The sequence below is a fragment of the Carassius gibelio genome, chromosome A16, assembly GCF_023724105.1.
Source record: "Carassius gibelio isolate Cgi1373 ecotype wild population from Czech Republic chromosome A16, carGib1.2-hapl.c, whole genome shotgun sequence".
NCBI lineage: Eukaryota > Metazoa > Chordata > Actinopteri > Cypriniformes > Cyprinidae > Carassius > Carassius gibelio.
In genome coordinates, this window is record NC_068386.1 from 4,366,811 (window position 1) to 4,386,631 (window position 19,821).

Consider the following 19,821-nt stretch of genomic DNA (forward strand, 5'->3'; position numbering starts at 1 on the left):
AGGCATTAAAGCTAAAGTCCTTTATCCAGCAGTCACCAGTAATGTGACACTATGGGCAGAATGAGCATAACTTCGAAGGGCAGAGCACATTATGTGAACACTTTGAAGGGTGCAAGGCATCACTGTCTCATATGTTTGGTTTTCCCTATACAAAGGCAAAAATCATTGCTACATAGAATTAGGATGTTACCCTGATAAGGCAGCAGCAAAATTCATGTTTAAAAACATTTTAAAAACCATTTGAACCAAATATCGCAACTTTGCAAAAACATGAAATATATAGGAATATTAAAAAATCTCTAATAATAGTTACAAATATATATTTTTATATAAAATAAATATTTATATCATATTATATAAACATTTATACAATATATAGTATACGTTATAAAATGTTTTGCAATATATGTATATTGTATATACAGACATATGTATACGTGTGTGTGTGTGTGTGTGTGTGTGTGTGTGTGTGTGTGTGTGTGTGTGTGTGTGTGTGTGTGTGCATGTGGACAGAGAGAGAGACAAGATATATGTGAGAGTTTGTACATTTCTGTAGAAATTTTGTTATTACATTTATGAAAAATATAATAATACTGTAATTATACGATCTACAATATATACATATTTTTTGCAATGTATAAATAGGTAAATTGCATCATGAAAATGGCAATCATTGTGTAGGTATTAAATTATATATATATATACATATATATACTGGTGCATCTTTCTTCAAGAATGTACACTAATCTTTTGAATTGTATGTAAAGTCATATATTAAGACATTTGGATTTTTTATTTGGCAGTTTGAAAAAATAACTGTCCCTCAATGTTTTGTCATGTAAGTCTGGCTAAAGTCTCTAGAAAGGCTTCGAGTCAAGTAATCAAAGAAGTGTCTATAACCAAAGTAATGTGTCTCTTTAGAGTGTGTGCATGAAGAATCAACCTAATCACTGCAAAGAAAATTTTGTAAAATTATGTGCTTTTGTAGTAAAGGAATATTTATTTATTTATTTATTAACAGTACCGATTACAGTCATATATGTAGAGAACAACAATCTGCCCTACTGCAGCATTCCAGAAGAAATGATATACCCTAACCGCAGTATTTAAGCCTGCACATGCAGTTAGGGAGCTGCTCTCTGGCATCTCCAGCAAACACATGAATCAGGAGCAGGCATCTGAAAGACTACGCTTATGCGACTCTTTTATCAATGCTGTGCTGATGTCGTGAACACCATCAAAAATAATAAAGAATAAAATATAAAAAGTAACGTATATCATGATGATAAGATCTAGTTCTGCTAATCGATTGAGCTTTAAATGTTCAGCGTAGGGTGACTTCTAAGAATAGTTTAAGAACTGATTATAAACTAAATAACCTAAATAAGTTTTTTTTTTTTCTCCACCATTGTTAAAATATCTTTTAGGACACTATTATTAAATATAATGACTTTTCACATTTAGTTTTTTTTTTTTTTTTTTCATTGGTGTACACACTGTGGAAACAAACACCTGCCATTTGTTGATTTCTATTTGTTTTATTGTATTATTCTAAAATATATTTATACTTGGGTCAAACTGACCCCAAATAAAAGTCTTTATACAAGATAATCACCTTTATGAAAAGTACATGCTGATAAAACAGAGAGTAAAAGCCTCAATGATATGTCATTTAAACATATTACAAGAATTTGAAACGATAAAAAATAAAAAAAGAAGTGTGTTTATGCACCTGCTGCCTTTTGATGGTGAAAAGTACAGACATAATAGGTTAATTAAATTACTCTATTTTTTATGTATTTGAGTCTCTCTAAAAAAAAAGCATTAAAATAAAAGCAAAATAAAAATAATGAAATAAATGGTTTCGATTTGACCGTCTAATCTGATTCAAAATGTTCTCATCTACATTTCAGATGGTTACAATAATGTTTAAACATTTTTTTATTGATATAAGCATATGGTTAAAATATCATACATTAAAATATCATACATCATAACATTAAACTTAAATCTGACTGTGAGCTAAAGCAGATGGTTGTTGTGTGCTGTAATGTTTCCTCCTGAGTGTTTACAAATTCTGGAGAACATATGCAAATAGTCAAAGCTTCAAAACAGGCTTAAACGCACTTTTTCAGAGCCAAACTTTAAAACGAAATGCTCATGGATTGATAGCATAGTAGAAGAGAAAAACGGCCGTTCCAGGGTGCAGCCAGCCACCTGAGTCAATATTGACCCATCTACTATTGATCTACTCAATGCTACCCTCAGTTTGTGTGCTGTGAATTTTGTCATTCTGCCACTTATAGCAGTATAAAATGAAATTAAATTAGTCACAGTTGTGCATAATTTACATTAAATTGAAAATAAAAACTAACTAACTCAATTAAATGTATATTGTAAACAGCATAACAATGACACAGAGTACTTGACTATTCATTAAACATCAGATCCTTGATTAAATAATCCAGTCTTTGCATTTGTTAGATATACATTATTAATAGGTGGAGTTGCTTGATGATTAAAGTGGATTAGCCAACTGAACATATTCCTGGATCCCTCTGACTTAAGTGTAAGTTAGGGTTAGAAACTGAAATACAGTTATGATAGTAAATAAAAATGTTGCTCCATGACCAAAAAAAAAAAAAAAAAAAGGATTTTGAACCAAGAACATTACCAGAGAAGAGAAGACGCCATCTACTGGACAAGACTGAAACCTGGGAAACACCGGCTTTTCAAATCTATAGAAACTAATTGCATGCTGTATATTACATAAATTATATTATAGTGTGTGTTCTATTTCATAATTATTATTATCAGATCCACATTTTTTCATAAGAAGAATGAGAGGGGTTTCAATATTGCTTAGATTGTGCAGATTGCATGTCATCTTGGATTCCACCCACCGACCCTAAAAACAAGACCAAACTTTAGAAACTATGTCTGTCTGTAACTCAATATCTCTTCACGAAAATCAGACATATGTGACTTTGGACCACAAAACCAGTCATAAGGGACCTTTTTTTGTTAAATTGAGATTTATACTGAATATATAAGCTTTCCATTGATGTATGGTTTGTTAGGATCAGACAATATTTGGAATCTGGAATCTGAGGGGGCAAAAATCACCTTTAAAGTTGTAAAAAATTATTAGCAATCTTAGCAATGCATATTCCTAAACAAAAATTAAGTTTTAATATATGTACAGTAGTAACTTAATATCTTCATGGACCAATATCATAATGATTTTTGGCATAAAAGAAAAATTTATAATTTTGACCCATACAATGTATTTTTGGCTATTGCTACAAATATACCCCAGCGACTCAAGACTGGTTTTGTGTATATAATGTGCACTAGATGTGCAAGTATTAAAGTAATGGCAAACTCACTGAAGCAATGCTGTACTTTCTCTGATCTTTTCAGCAGGATATATGCCACAACGATGGTAATGAGGGCAGCTAAAAATCCCCCAATCACGTATCCAATGAGCTTTGCATAGTAAGAATCATTTGCTAAAAGGAACACAGAGAGAGAGACATAAAGACAAGTGGCTGTTTACGTTCACACACACACACACACACACACACACACACACACACACACACACACACACACACACACACACACACACACGCATGCACTCACACACATTTAATTGCTAGTAACATACCATACACATAAAGACGTCCGATTTTGTCATTTAAACCATTGACCTTGCACAAAAAAATTGTGTTATTGTCATCTTCTGATGTTCCTGCGACTTCCCAAGCAGCTACGTCGCTGCTAGATTTTGTATAACAGTAAGCTTTCATTGACTGGGGAAAAGTGAAAGAGTTATGGTCAGTGTAAGGGAACTATCATTTTACAACTGGAACGATTAAATATACTCTGTTTCTTAATAATTCATATAAAAAATCTTTACAGAAAAAAAAAACTCATCTGCATTTTTTTAAAAAAAAGATTATTTTTGGCATTGAATGTTCCATGAATAACTTTAAACAAACATCCTTGGAACCTTTCCATTCCACAAAATGTTCTTTATAGTGGATTCTGAAATGTTACTGTCATAATGATAGGTGTGTCCAGTGCTAGTGTACAGTTTGTGCAACATAATAGTTTAAGCAGAAGTCACCTGAGCGGGTAAGTATTTGTTTTTGTCTCCTGGACAAGCCACAGAATCATTGACCTTTGAACCCATAATGTAAAACCAGATTTTTTGCCCATTCAATCCACTGACACCACATTCAAAGGTGACAGTTTTCCCGGTCTCTGAGGTCAAATTCTGAGGAACTATAAAATGATCCAGGCCTAAAGCACAGGAGAGAAGGAACAGCGTAAGGAGGAGGGTTTCACTCATTTGACTAAGAAATTATGAACTTGACTATTCTAATGACCACACCTGTACACAAACTAGCCAATAAGGTGTAAATATGAATAAAGAAATGTTCAAATCCTCTCATTTTGAGCCAATCAAAATATAAAGTTTAGAAAATCCAACTAATTTACCAACAGTTATTTGTATTGTCCTATGAAACACAACAGCTTATTCAATGGAAGTTAAAAAGTCGAGGAACATGAACTATCCAAATCTATCACAAAAACTGCCATTTTCTTTAACCATAAGCATTCAAATGAAACCTGAAAACACACCTTTGGTAAGTGAAGCAAACTGCAGAACTAAAATCAGGAGCCACATCAGATGGACAGCGGTTTGGGTCTTCATCCTTCTCATTTCATCAGTTGTCACAGGGCCACGAAAAGCCCTCTGTGCTGGTGCAGTCCCTCGAGCGGTGGCTCAGTAGTGGAGCAGATGAGAGCGGAGCTCTTTCTCAGTAGAAACTGCGCTGAAAAACACTCTGTCGGATGGAGGATGCTCATTTGCAAGGACCTCTTACAAGAAAGTTTTAGGCTGGGCTGGGACATACACTATTCCAACCTTTACAGCCACGAGTGTCGCTCTCTTTCCACTTCCTTGTGTGCTTAGCACTGATTTCTTTATGCTTTCCCTCCATCCTAGCATTACTGAACTGCCATTTGAGTATAAGGCATTTTACTGCCAAAACAAAAATTTACATCAGCTAGAAAGACACATTTTTTCCACCCAGCAATGATTCCATGGATGCCAAGTAGTTTTTATGAAGGAAAGATTTGATATGTGTTCAATTAATTTAAATACCATCAGAAAACTGTGAAAATTAGAGCGGTTAACAGGATTTAAACAACTATACACATTATAATACAGGCATATAATAATAATAATACAATTAAGGACAATACTGTAATAAGCAAAACATTTTTGTGTATATACATGTTGAAATTAAATTAAAATAAACTTTTAACATGAACATTTACACATTTATTAATATAGATAATTAAATGCTTAGATGTCTTTTGACCATTTTTAAGCACAAATAAAAATAACCACATTTGTTTTATTAAAAATAAAATTAATTACTTTATTTCAGTATTTAAAATCATGTATATACAGTAAAAAGTACTGTTTATGTGTAAGGTCAGAATTTTTTATATTGTACATTTATTCATCATTAACATAAAAACATGTGTGTGCGTGCATGTGTGTGTGTGTGTGAGTGTGTGTTATTTACACACAGCTAAGTATGACTTATATATAAAAATCATTAAATGCATAGATGATTTTATGTCAAGTTTCTAAAGCACAAACAAAAATAACCACAAAGTATTAATATTAAAAAAAGGCTTTATTTCAGCATTTAAAAGTCATATTATGGGTGGCACACCAAAATAAAAATGAAATAGAAAAGTGAGATTACTATGTCAAAGGTCAGAAATTCTGTATTGTACACATATTCATATCAATTAGTTTCATGAACATGAAAACAGAAAAATAAGCATATTTGTATAACAAAAGCCAAATGTTTTTTTTAGATTTATTGTTTTCATATTCAACAGGCATAAAGAGCTACCAAATTACTACAAAAATGTTACTCAGAAGGTTATGGTACAAAATCTGGATAACAATATAGCAGCTTATCATAAAATTAGACATACAATTGAATTAATCAGTGCATTGCATATAATAAGGAAGCTATTCATATGTACAACAATATAAGCAACAATACTGACTGCCACGGTTTATTCATACTGCTCTCTAAACCAGTCTTTGGTTTGTGTCTTTACATTTTGTGCATGTCACTTCAATGCTTAACCCATCTTTAAATTGCCCCTATTATGCCATTTCCATTATTGCTTTTCATGTAGTGTGTAATGAAGCTGTATGTGAATGTAAAGAATCAGCAATATTGTAAAGTGCATGATAAATAAAGTTATTATTATTCCCAAAATAAAGAATCAGCTCTCTAAAGCCTAAACGAGTCATTAGGAATTTGAATCCCAGTTCCTTGACGTGGGTAATATATTTGCATAATGTGCGCCTATGTTCTACGTTGCCCGGCCCACAAACATGTCATTCGGAGTTCAACACCGAATTCATGAAACGGTTGCTTTTGAAAGATGGCTAGGTACCCTGTTTATCTGGACCAGCTGCTTCACTGAATCACAACCTGTAAGTGTTAGAAATAATAGAGGTTTATATTTTCAGTAGAGCGTTCAAAATACAGAACTATTGAAAAATGTGTAGTATTTCTGACACCGCTGTACGCCGTAGACCAATTACAACAGACTGGGCCATCTGACCAATCAGAGCAGAGCAGGCTCACAGAAAGGAGGGGTTTAGAGACATTGAATCTTTGAACTGCTTCAAACGAATCGTTTGAGAATTGCTGGAAAATTAGGTGATATTAAATGCATATTTTGAAAAAACAAAAGCGTTTTTTGGCCTTGCATGTATGTAACCCTATTGTAGGTGTCTCCCAAAATAATATTAGGAACTGTAAAAATGGCATAAAAGGGGCAACTTTAAGAAAAAAGAAGAGAAAATATAATATAATACATGTAAAATACATCAGATGTGTAGTTTTCATGAAACGTCACCATTCTTGCCATTTCAATTCATAAAACCTATTTAAGTACACATTTAATGATGGCACATGTCACAGAGGCCTGTCTTATTCGGTGAAATGTTCTTACAAGTGCATGCACTACAGGTTTTGACTGGACCTGTGCCACTAGTAAACAAATTTGATATAAATACTGTAGATTGATCTAAAGTTGTTATAAAGTTCTTGTCAGATTTAGGACTGTGAAAAAATTGTGTTTGTGTGTGTGTGTTACTGTCTGGAGTCCATGTTATGCCTGTTTGTACAGCATTATATTACTTAAATTAATAGATTTTTTTTATGTTTCTTTGTTTATTTTTTTTAGTAAATGAACTAGAGCTGAATATGAACATGGATTTAATTTGTTTTGCAATAAAGTAGGATAAAAATACCCTATAGCCTGAAATTATCAACTGGTTTTGTGTGTGAAAAAAAAAAGTTTATATATACACACAGGTATGTATGTATATATTTATGTATGTATATATATATATATACACACATGTATTATGAGTGGTTTTGGGTTTAGCCAAAATTGCTAATTTTATTACCTTATATATCGCATTATACAGATTTTCAGAGAAAAATAGCATGTTTTATTGTAATGTTAATAAAACATGCTATGTTCATAAACATATTAAACCCTAAAAGTACAGCATCAGAAATTGTTCTTGGCCTCCGTGGGTCAGATATTGTCCTTGAGACAGATTGATCATCACAGAACATCTGATGAACACCAGACGTCTGATCGCAGACTGATCCGAGCAACACATCTGACCTCAACGAGCAACATTTCAGTCTTATATTAAGCATTTGTCCGCTCTGAATGGCTATGGTGTAACCGCTCGTGCCATTTTGTGGACCCCTGGGGAGTTTTCATACATCTATGGAGATAAATGTGAGAGAATGTTTGTATTGATGATATGTAGATATGCTGTGGAAAGTGTGACATCATCCTGCATCACTCACCCTCATGGCTGTGGATAACCAAGGCAGAAAGCGTGACACCCGTGTGTAGACGCCGGGCTTTTTGGCCATGGCGCAGCCTGTACCCCAGCTCACCACCCCCAGCAAACGATAACGGCTGGTCTTAGACAGGACATCTGATGCTACGAAAGGACCACCACTGTCCCCCTGACATCATATGAGAGACAGTATCACATCTCATATAACTTCACAATTCCACACAGCCACATCTTGCACATTAGGTATGAATGTCGCCCTCTAGTGGACATGAGCTGCTCTGTCCATCTGGACTGATGATGTCATAGCTGAGTGGTGGATACCTGGCAGGAGTCGGTTCCTCCTTTCTCATAACCAGCACAGAACATGGTGGTTGTGACCTGGTTGTCATAATAATCCGGGCCATTGCAAACAACATCACTGATGATGGGCACATGGGCTTCCTGGAGGACGTTGGCTTGAGTGCCTGCAAGAGATACTGTATAAACTTTTCTGAAATCCCTTAAAAGGAATATTCATGCTTTTTCAAACTACTGTCTACTGTTGACTTCAAGTCTTGTTGGAATTATCATTTTTAAAGGGATAGTGCACCTGAAAATGAACATTTTTGTCATCATTTACTCAGCCTCACATCATTCCAAATCTGCATGACTTTCTTTGCTTTGGTGGAACATAAAAGAAGTTACTCTGAAGAATGTTGGTAACCTAAAAAAAACGTGTTCCCTTTACTTTGAACGGAAGTCATTACCATCATTCATCAAAGCAGAAAAAAAACTAAATAATACAGATTTGAAATGACAAAATGGGTGAGTAAATAAAGACAGATTTTACATTTTTGGATGAACTATGCCTTTAAAAGCATTGTTATTTGTAACAAAATTGCATTACTATTATAAAAATCAATTAATCACAGTGTGTTGCATTGTCCATTTTTACTGAAAGTAACTTTTGCTTTACTTTTTCTCACTGTTGGGACATAAAAAATATAATTGTGAATGCCATGACATATACTCAGCTAACAGGGAATGTTCTCACTCACTTTGGGTTTTTGTTCATCTAGTAACATTAACAGAACATTTGTTCAAAGTTTGTGGGCCACAAAACCATTCTTAAGTCGCTGGGGTATATTTGTAGCAATTACCAAAAAAACATTGTATGGGGCAAAATTATACATTTTTCTTTCATTAAGATATTAAGTAAAGATCATGTTCCATGAATATATTTTGTAAATTTACTACCGTAAATATATCAACACTTTTTTGTTTAGTAATATGCATTGCTAAGAATTCATTCGGACGACTTCAAAGGCAATTTTCTCAGTATTTAGTTTTTTTGCACCCTCTGATTTTAGATTTTCTAATAATTGTATCTCTGCTAAATGTTTTCCGATCCTAATAAACCATACATAAATGGAAAGCATATTTATTCAACTTTCAGATAATGTATAAATCTTAATTTCGACAAATTGATGCTTAAGACTGGTTTTGTGGTCCAGGGTCACATATCTAACTTTATAAATACTTCTTGTCTTTGTGTACTTTCTAATGTACTTGTAATTTTAATTGAAACCTGTATGTCATGCTTTTAAATACATTTGTAAATATACATTTCAACACATCAAGTGTACTTCTTAACAGTTTTATGAAGGATTGTTGAAATTATTTCAAATGAACTTTAAATTAAAAAAAATCATTTGACAGCATTAAAGTGCATTAAGAAACCATCATTAATGTGTACTCTCTTTAAATAGACTTAAAGTAGCATTTTATGTCTTTTTATATCTTATTTGCAAGTACCTTTTTTATAAAATATTCTTTAAGATTTGTAGAGTTGTACACTACAAGGGCACATTCAATACGATTAAGCACACTTCTTTTTCACAAGTGATAACAACACTGGAATGATGTGATACGCCTGTTAGGTTTCTATCACAAATAAGTGTATTGACTCATAATCACTCACACAGCTCACTGACAAAAAAAGGCCAAAGCCAGACAGACAGACTAAAAAGAGATGATAAACAGTGGAATACAGCACTTCAGAGACAGTATGACAGCATGAGATTACTAACCATAATACTCCATGTTACCCCAGCCGGTTACTGTACCCATCTGCCCATCTGCCAAACGCTGGCCATGGGTAGGAAGACACACTGGCTGGATATAATCTAAAACACCAAAACAACTGATGTCAACTGAGAAGAAAACCATTTCACACGGTCAAACACAACACTATAAAAGTACACTAGAGGGAATGATGAGCAATTTTTAGCTTCTAATGCTCTATTTATTTCAATTCGTATTGGGAAAAGATACATTTTCAGAATCAAATCCAATATATTCCATCCAGAAATAACATTCTAGTTAATGGTTACAGAGCACTGTGGAGATGAGGCAAAGCTTTGTCCTTCTAGAAACTTCTGCCTGTATTATCTTGTTTCAACTCAAGGCCACTTGGAAATAGAGGAGCTTTGTTCTCAGGACGAGCAACCTGAGACCGGAGCGAGGTTTAACTATAATGCTCAGTGTTCAGTCAGACAGACCTGTAACATACCAGAACCTAATGAAAAACAACTCATAACAGACTGTGATTAAACTGCTGCCAGTAAAGAGTTGTCCATGTTCCACAGAGCCATATTTCTATTATGAATTATATTATAATATTCTTTTATGCAAATACTTGTGTACTGAAATGCCTTGACACAACACAACACACAAAAAAACTCAACATGACATTTACAGTAACATTTAAAAGATAAAAGATTTTAACCAGAGAGTAAAAACAAAAAAAACCTGGATTTATTTGGCAATATAGAAATCCTCGTCAAGATGTTTCAGGTAAAAAGGACATGGTCACCCTACTTTAATATGCATTTATATGGAGCTGGATTTTCATTGAAACTCAATGTAAAACTCAGTGTAACTAAATGTAAAAACTTGCCAGTGAACTGCAGAGGTTTTGTCAGTGCCAGGACTGCTATGTCTCGACTGTTGTCATCAATGTTGGCGTCGACGAAGGGCAGGTAGCTGCTGTGGTAGACAACCGTCTTCACCTCAGCGATCACAACGTTCTTACTGATGGGAGTGTTGTAGATCGTTCCCATCAGAACCCGCCAGCGTGAAACATGACGATACCTCCTGAGGATACAGGCACCAAATTTTGGTGTTGGTTTGAGAAAGCCTAGCCAGAAAGTGTGAAGTAGTTTAAAAATGGGTATAGTTAATGTTTTAAATAATTTTAAGATGAAAGTAATTTAAGAACAATGAGTTTTCAAGGTATTAAAGCACGCAATCAGTTATTCTGTCATCCGATATCAGAGTCTGATAGCCCCTCCCCCTCCATTGTCTAATTAAAACTAAACATTCCAGACTTCGCTTTTGTCTGTTAATTAAGTGCATCATCGAGAAATTTTTAGTGTATTTTTTCTTTTTTAATTTTTCTATTATTATTTATACTAAAAACACCATAAAATAGTGTATATGTACACAAATTGGGACACCCCTGTTGATGGCATCTTTCAGGATGTTGCAAGCATGTTTTAGAAAAGATAGTAGTAATAAGTGTATGTCACTCACTCAGGAAAGCAGTGTGCGGCACTGATGATCCAGCGATCTGAAATGATGGATCCACCACACTGATGAACTCCGTCATACTGTAAGCTGACCTGCCACGGCCACGAACCCTGGCGGGCATCCACTCCCCCCACGATCCGCTCTTCAGGCAGCATACGACGACCACAGTCTACAGCGATGGAGAGCAAACAAATAGCAAACCATGTGCAGTGCAAATATTCAATATGCTACAAATATGCTTGCGTTGTAGCACTTACCCTGACAAATCACCTGAATTATCTGACCTTTGTCACATTTACTGTAACAGAAATTAAACAGAATGTTTTAAAGAGCTTACCGGTTTTTAGCATTTAGTTATTGTTTAGTTTTTTTTTAATTCTAAATAGAATTTTAAGCAACCATTACTCCAGTTGTCAATGTCACATGATCCTTAAGAAATCATATCTAATATGATGATGGATTTGATCGCCATTTAAAATTAGCTGTGTATTCTGATGAAATCGATTTTTTTTTTGCAAGCAAAATATTAATAACAAATATTTCATTATATTAAAACAATGGTTGATGGGGGTTTCAAAGTAGATCTTTCCATTTGAATTTGGTAATGTCCATGCTGTATATATTTAGTTTTAGTCATATGAAATGGCAATGTCTCACCAAGGATAGAGGGCTGTTTTTATCTTCTTCCCATATGTTAACTCACTCTCTTTGACGCAGAAGAAATCTTTGTCACCACTATTATCAGGAGCACATGTCACTGAGTAATTCACTGCTCTGAATATAGAAGAAAACACAAATCAAGACATGACTGAAACACAGTTAGCTGTGAACCTGGTACGTGTTGTGTGTTTGTTACCTGACGAAGCCCATCTCCTCACAGCTGATGTTGGCTATGAGCTGGTTGGCGCTGGATGAGCAGACGTGTTTCCATCTCCGCTGGGTGGTGTCGAAAACTCGCAGCCTCTGGTCTGCTGCGCTCACCTGCACTGCAAAACATGATCAAGACAGTGAGCATGTTCATACTGTTAAAGATGACCGGACACACTCTCTGTGTTGCATGGATATAGCATACAAGCAGAATGCACAGTGTAATACTGCATCATACGATGCAATGCACACAGCAAGACCTCATTCAACATTTCCACTGGGATTGAAAATGTGAAATGCAATTTTATTTCTGAGATTATAACTGGATGCCATTTGTTGAATTATACTAGCAAGTAGTAAGTATGATATCGAAGTAAACATAGTGATAACAATGGCAAATTGGGACAACATATGAGAAAATGCATTAAGACTAGAGCCCCCTATCTAATTTCAGAAGCACCCTCAGTGATTATTTCTGGAATCTGGTTGATGCACTAATTGGAAAACTATATACAAAAACAACAAAATACAAATTTCATTTTGCATGCAAAATTATTGAATAAATCCATTTTCACAATTTCAGCGCTTAACTAAAACAAGTAGGCTATTAATAAAATAAATAACTAGAGAAGGCTGACTATAATCAGCTCGCTTCCATAGTGAGATAAGCTTACTCTTCACCTGAGTTAGAAAAAGAGGCTCTTCTGGTCTTCAGTAATGCGAAGACAACGTTTGAGCATGTACACACAATATCTGAGCCAATGCATAAAAGAACATTGTATATTTAAAAGCACATGACCAGTTTTGTGAGAGTAAAATCCGCTTGTGAGTGGAGAGATTGGTCCTCACACATTACATTAATCATGTAACGTTATGTGCTCTCGATATTTGTCATATCACACGATAGAAACCGCCTAAAATTAAGTATAAAGAGTAGAAGAAAGTGGCCCTAGGCAGCTGTACATGCCAGGATCCTCCACTGCCAGACGCAATTGGAAATTTACAAGCCTATGGGGGGGGGGGTGCTTGGGATCACCTGGGGTGGCAAGCCAAATTTCATGGGGACCAGTGCCACCCCTGACCATCATGTAGACATGCCTCTGAGTATACAGCAATGTAAAGCAATATTATAGCTCAAAATGATACATTTAAGAATATTAATTATACATTTACATTTCATTTTACTTTAAAATGTTAAATTATTAAATAAAACATAAATATAATCAATATATTATTTTCATCTACAGACTGGGCAGAAGGTTTATCTTCCGACAGGACAGTGGCCCTAAGCACACAACAAGAGTGTTATTAGACAACTCTGTGAATGTCCTTGAGTGGCCCAGCCACAGCCTGATCTTGAACCCAATCACATATCTCTGGAGAAACCAGAAAATGTGCACCTGCCTGCCCCCATCCTACCTGACAGAGCTTGAGACTTATACTTAGGCAATGTACTTATTTCATTTTTTATTTTTTATAAATTTACGAATGTGTGACAATTCTGTTTTGCTTTGTCAGTATATGGTGCGTGGAGTGTAGATTGATGTGGAGGGGGGGGAAGTTCTCATAAGAGAGCAACATAATAAATGTTAAATTAATGTTAAATTAAAGTTACTGAATTTCAGAATAAAAGCAGCATTATTTTTAAAAACTAAGCAACATAATGTATATATCTTAATTAACTAGAAGTATTATACATTTATATAATGTATATATACATATTAAATAGATCTTATTCAAATATGAGTACAATTGAACAATGCTTACCTTCAAATAATCCAGTATCTTCTGTTGTTCTAAGATACGTGACTGAAAAAACGACATCACGTGTAAAGTGTCTCTGGAATGACTGCGGTATTTCATTAAATCAGCAAGCAGAAAGTCTCACCAAGGGCCCAGATGGCGGCTCCCAGCCCTCCCAGTATGATCAAGATCAGAGCTACAGCAGCGACCACCCGACACCAGCTGAAGATACTCATCCCTGGACCTCCTGTAGGACAGAAACAGGACAAAACATATATTTAAAGCAGTAGTTTAAGATTATGTGAATGTTAAAATTCATGCCTGTGCGCAAACACATAAAGCATGACAGAGCTGATAAAAGAAAAGTACAACCATGAATGAGATCAATAGTCCAAAGTCATCAATTCCTTATTGCTAAAGTAAACATAGGACATCATCTCAGTGCCATGATCAGCTATCTCTCCACACACACAGACCAGTGTCTGTGTGTGTGTGTGTGTGTGTGTGTGTGTGTGGAGATATGTTCCTAAAAATGTAACCAAGTCAGTGTCATATCCATTCCTGCATGCACTGAGCATTTACCAAGGCTTAAAGGTTTAAAGCACTGACCAGTTTTGCTCATTCATAACTATTATCATTCCAAATAAAACACATCCACATATAAATATGACTTTGATATACAAATGACGTATGCATCCTGCTTCTTAGATGTTTATCCTGAAATAAAAAGACCCAAATAATCTCACAAGAGTTACCTAAAAGATGCTATAGGTTCAGAGAAAATGTCAACAATGTCCTAGAGGCAACTGTGTTAAGATTTGCCAAGATACCAAAGTCTGGAATCAAATGATTTCAGTATGACCTTGAAGATATTCATAAGATATATATATATATTGAGTGTGTGTAAACAACTTTTGTTTCTCCTAATTCATTTTTATTTTCTTGATGTGAATCAAAAATGAAGGGGAAAATTATGAATACTGAATTATTTTTCCTTTATCTCTTCATCAAATTAAATTAAATTAATGCATTTAGCAGACGCTTTTATCCAAAGCGAATTCCAGTGCATTCAGGCTATCAATTTTTACCTATCATATGTTCACGCGGAATCGAACCCCCGACCTTGATATAGCAGTGCTCTACCAATTGAGCTACAGGAACACTATCAATTATCAATTATACAAATCAAAATTATTTAGGTATATTAAATATATATTATGTATGTAATATATTATATATATTATAGTTTTGTAAAACATTACATATAATATTTTTTTATAATATATAATTTATAATTTTCATTGAATTATATATGAATATGCACATCTGATATGAGCATAACAGGTGGATTTCTGAACTAATTAGCCAAGGCTCCAACTAAACTACATTCCATCACAAGAATGATCAGGGATAATCAGAATTAACTTAATAATATTAATTTAATAATATTTAGCAAACAAACATGTACATGTAGGAGTGAGACATGTAGGATTTTGTGATTAACGGGCTTCAGATTCTGCTTAGATGCACAGGAGGTTCTGCACATGTGGCTGTCTTGTGGAACATCACAAAACATGTGTTTTCCAGACTGTGAAGAGCTTGTGCAGAAGCTCTGGTGTGATGATTAACAGTCTTCTCATGCGACATCAGACAACAGCAAAGCAAAGACTGTGCTGTCTGATAACCCCAGAGCAAACAAACACACAAAACAGGTTGCTGCAGCTCTGCATCAGGACTGAACTGACATAGGACCTATAACCTAGAAAAAACTCTTTACAGTATTATGATCCTCATGAATCAAACAAGCACAAAAAAAGTTATAAAAATCTCGAAGGAAATTCTGTCATACTTTTTTCTTCTGTATGACAAAAAATAATATATTTTGAAGACATTTGGTAACCATGCATTTTGGGTTTCATTGTATGGAGCACCGCACATGACATGCAAGAAAAAATTAATAAATTGTGCACACGATTTACTTATTCGATCCCTCGGTTTACTAAAACATGAAAACGAATGCTATTTAATTTTCTTTGATTTGCTAGATTGTGTGCACAATTTACTAATTTGTTCTCTCTATTTATAAATTGTGCACATCATTTAAAAATCGAGGGAATGAAATAGTATATCGTGCGCACAATTTATAAATTGAGGGAACGAAATAGTAAATTGTGCAAATAATTTATAATTCGAGGGAAAGAAATAGTAAATTGTGCGCACAATATATAAATCGAGGGAACTAAATAGTAACTCGTTCACAAGATTAAGCCTACTATTTTTTTTTCTGCATGCCGTGTGTGGGGCTCCGTACCACTGTCTTCCAATGTATGGACAAAAAAAAATACTATAATGGGATGCAAAATTGTTTCATTACCAACATCACCTTCTGTATTCCACAGAGGAAAGAAAAGCATACAGCTTTGGAATGACAAAGTAAATGAGTAAATTATTATATAATCTTCATTTTTGGGTGGACTATCTTTTTGAGAACAAGGTGTGATGTGTTTGCTGGGAAATTCGTTCATGCTAGAGCTTGATGATCCATACTCTCTGAGGGAATCACAGGTCATGGTCCCAAATATTACAGAAGGAAAGTGATGTTAGACTGATGTTTCTCACATGCTGAGAAAAATGGTGTTGGGCTTCTGTTTTTACTTTCTTTGAATTTAATTTCAAACACCAAGAGCTGAGATAATTAACTAAAGTCACTAACGTTATTTCTTACATACACTACAGTATGTAAGAAATATTGTACACTCACAAAAAAATCGCACCGACCCCAAACTTTTAATTAATAGACCTTAGTCAGATTATTAATTGTACATGAACTTACAATCTATGGCACGCACTGTAAAAAGGACCTACACCATGTCATTTACCCTAAGGTGTATAAAGCAGAAAATAATTTGCGTGAATTATGCTATTAAGCTGCTTTCCAGGGGGCTTCTAATAACACAGCAAATTTTAAATCTAGATCAGATGTTGGACTGAAACACAGCATCAGTTACAGTTCTAGTTGTGAAATGTCTTGGTCATTGATGCATGCTAAAAAACTATGCGCTTGAAACAGAAGAGTAACAAGTGAAAATGAGATCATCCATATCACACCTTGGTTCTCAACGGACCCAGCTTTGAATAGTTACATTAGAGGTCAGAACAAAACTGAAACAGTATGAAGGTTTTTTTTTTCTTTCTCTTTGCTCTCTCACATTTGATTCCTGAGAATTTCCCAAATGCCTCAGAACGTTTACAGCACCTACCATGACCCATGTGACCAGAGAACAAGTAGTACTTTTGTCTGAGTCGGGGTTTGTATTCTTCATGGTACACTGCTCTCTCTCACTCACTGTCTCTCTCTCTCTTGGTCGTACCTGGATGATTTAAGTTTTGCAGCCAAATTAAAACATCACAGCAACCTTTACCTAATGTATCAGCACTGAAATGTTCAAGTCTGACATCTACAATGAAAAGCATTCACTATAAAGAACTGTTTTGGTGTAGAACATATAATCCATAATCCTAAAAAAATATTGACAAGTAAAAGTAAATTCTAGTCTAAGAAAAGCTTTTCTGTGCAGGTAAATAGCTGTATCGGCACATCACATCATGTCTTCACACCTTTTGGCCTTTTGTCAAAGTAATACACAGATCAATACTGACCAAAACAAATCGAGTACATGACCCATCTCTGTTAATCTTTAACACAGCAGTCGTCTGATGTCAAAAAGCAGAGAAACAGGCCTACTCACCGATCTTCTTCTCTGGCATCTTTATCCAAAATAGAAAACTGGAAACTAAGCTTGGAACAGATTCTTATGATTCCTCCTCAAAACCTTCTGTTGCTTCTTCGAACCTGAAAAAGTCACGGAAAATGCTTTTACAAAGTAATCCTACCTCTGTCATGGACAAATATGGGTTAAGCAAGTTAAATAAACCAAAGGGCAAACTGAGAAATAATTCAGAGAGTTACAGTCAGTGCTGATATTAACAATCACCGTAAAAATATATATTTTCAACGTAATAATAATAATAATGATAATAAATAAATAAATAAACGTTGTTGCCCTAAACTTAACTTGTGCATTCATGAATGTCCTTGCTACTAACTCCTAAAAGTTTATTCATTAATAATTAAATTAAAACTGGCTGAACCATAATAAATTACTTAATCATTTATAACTTTACATTTTGTTTCAAATTAAACAAGACTGAAAGAATTTTAGTATGTAATTGTGTTCAGGTACACATTGACTTTTTGTCTCTGTTTCCATTTAGCCTAACATTTATTTTCTTTATTTTTAATTAAATGTAAGTAAAAAGTTTTTAAATTAATAAATAATTGTAAAAATAATTATAAAATATCCGGTATAAAACTGAAAAAATCCAATGTAACGAATTCCGTCCTGATGGTCAGTTACATAAGGAAGAAAATGTTTGGAAAAACAACTGACCTCATAAGTAATTGTTGTTATCATTATTGCATATAAATGACCATAATGGGAATATATAAAATATTAATGTTTTATTCGTTTACTTCCAGTTTAATTAATGCTCTTAATAGTAAAAAAAAAGTTATCACCTTTACCTCTCCGCTTTAGGTTCTGGGATGAACCCCTGGATATGAATCAAACAGATGAAGAAGTAAATCAGTGGTTTCTTCGAGATATTCGCGTTGGTATTTCACTTCCCCCGGAGTCCTTCGCTCTTTTATTGTGTGTTAAAGGAAGCTATTCTCCGGCAGGACAGCGCTTCACTTCACTCTCTCTCTGCTCTTTCTTCACTGGTATAGAAACCTCCCTCTTCCGGTCAGTAGCGAGTCTCACGAGAGCGCAGGTGTGTAAGTGTGAGCAGGCGTGCGCGCGCGCTGGACAGGTGAATCTGTGTACGCGCGACTCACCTTCAGCAGGAGCTCATCTGATGAGGCACGTCATCGAGTGATTGGACTGCGTCTGCGATATGATGCCATGTGAAAAAAATGTGTAACTATAGGCCTATCTTGTTTCTTCCGCGTACGAAATTGACCAGTAGGCTACTAATAAAAAATATTAATAATAATAAAATTTTCAAAGAGAAAAATAATAGTTCATAATATTCATATTAGCAAGAGTGTAGTTTTGATTTTGTCATTGGTGGGGACTAGAGGTCAAACAACAGATTAAAGAGTTATTCCAAATTTCACAAAAAGCTAATGGAAGTAATTGTAATAGTCAGACATTGAACCGGGAAGCTGTTTTTTTGTCACTCTCCTGAGGAAAATGTTATTCACTTGTTTGGCAATGAACCCACAAAAAAATAAAAAATAAAAAATAAATAAATATTGTACTATAGCTGAACTACAGTAACCAGTGTTGCCAAGAATTGGCCAGCTGGCATTTCAACGTTGAAATAATATCGATTTTGCAAATTGGATCAACACATAACAGCAGCACAACAACATCAGATGAGCATCTGACTTGAGCATCTGTGATAAAGCAATACAAAAATACACACACAAGTATTTATCTTCTGCAGGTTGCATGTTCTTTACCCATTTGTAAACTTATACTTTACTATTTTCAAAAGATAATAAAGGAAGCGATTTTCTTATCTCATTTTGCCAGGACCTCACAGAACACATCTCACCCTTCGTTCACATTACAGTTGCTGTTGAAGACATTAAGTTGATTCAATATACAGATCTTTTTTTTTTATGTTAATTT

General features: G+C 34.6%; 1 protein-coding gene across 2 annotated transcripts; it reads right to left on the reverse strand.

The window, feature by feature from the left end:
• Positions 1-5,895: 5,895 nt before the first annotated feature.
• Positions 5,896-19,002, reverse strand: LOC128029997 (serine protease hepsin). 2 transcript variants are annotated; one of them, XM_052617448.1, is made up of 13 exons: positions 18,708-19,002; positions 17,872-17,975; positions 14,268-14,369; positions 14,147-14,188; positions 12,369-12,498; positions 12,170-12,286; positions 11,770-11,810; positions 11,516-11,681; positions 10,881-11,077; positions 10,012-10,107; positions 8,264-8,406; positions 7,947-8,111; positions 5,896-7,861 (listed from the first exon to the last, which is right to left on the reverse strand). In XM_052617448.1, exons 2-13 carry the CDS (start codon positions 17,888-17,890, stop codon positions 7,808-7,810), a joined length of 1,272 nt encoding a protein of 423 aa, XP_052473408.1. In that variant the 5' UTR covers positions 17,891-17,975; positions 18,708-19,002; the 3' UTR covers positions 5,896-7,807. The 2 variants fall into 2 exon arrangements, with proteins under 2 accessions (XP_052473408.1, XP_052473409.1); XM_052617449.1 differs by having other exon boundaries at positions 18,702-19,002.
• Positions 19,003-19,821: the final 819 nt, after the last annotated feature.

What these genes read in the sequence shown, in the direction of transcription:
- LOC128029997 (XM_052617448.1), bottom strand. An exon ending in GAGGAGATGGGCTTCGTCAG is followed by an intron (nt 12,287 to 12,368) that starts GTAACAAACACA and finishes TTCTATATTCAG; the next exon opens with AGCAGTGAATTACTCAGTGA. An exon ending in GCCGCACACTGCTTTCCTGA is followed by an intron (nt 11,078 to 11,515) that starts GTGAGTGACATA and finishes CTGTATCCTCAG; the next exon opens with GAGGTATCGTCATGTTTCAC.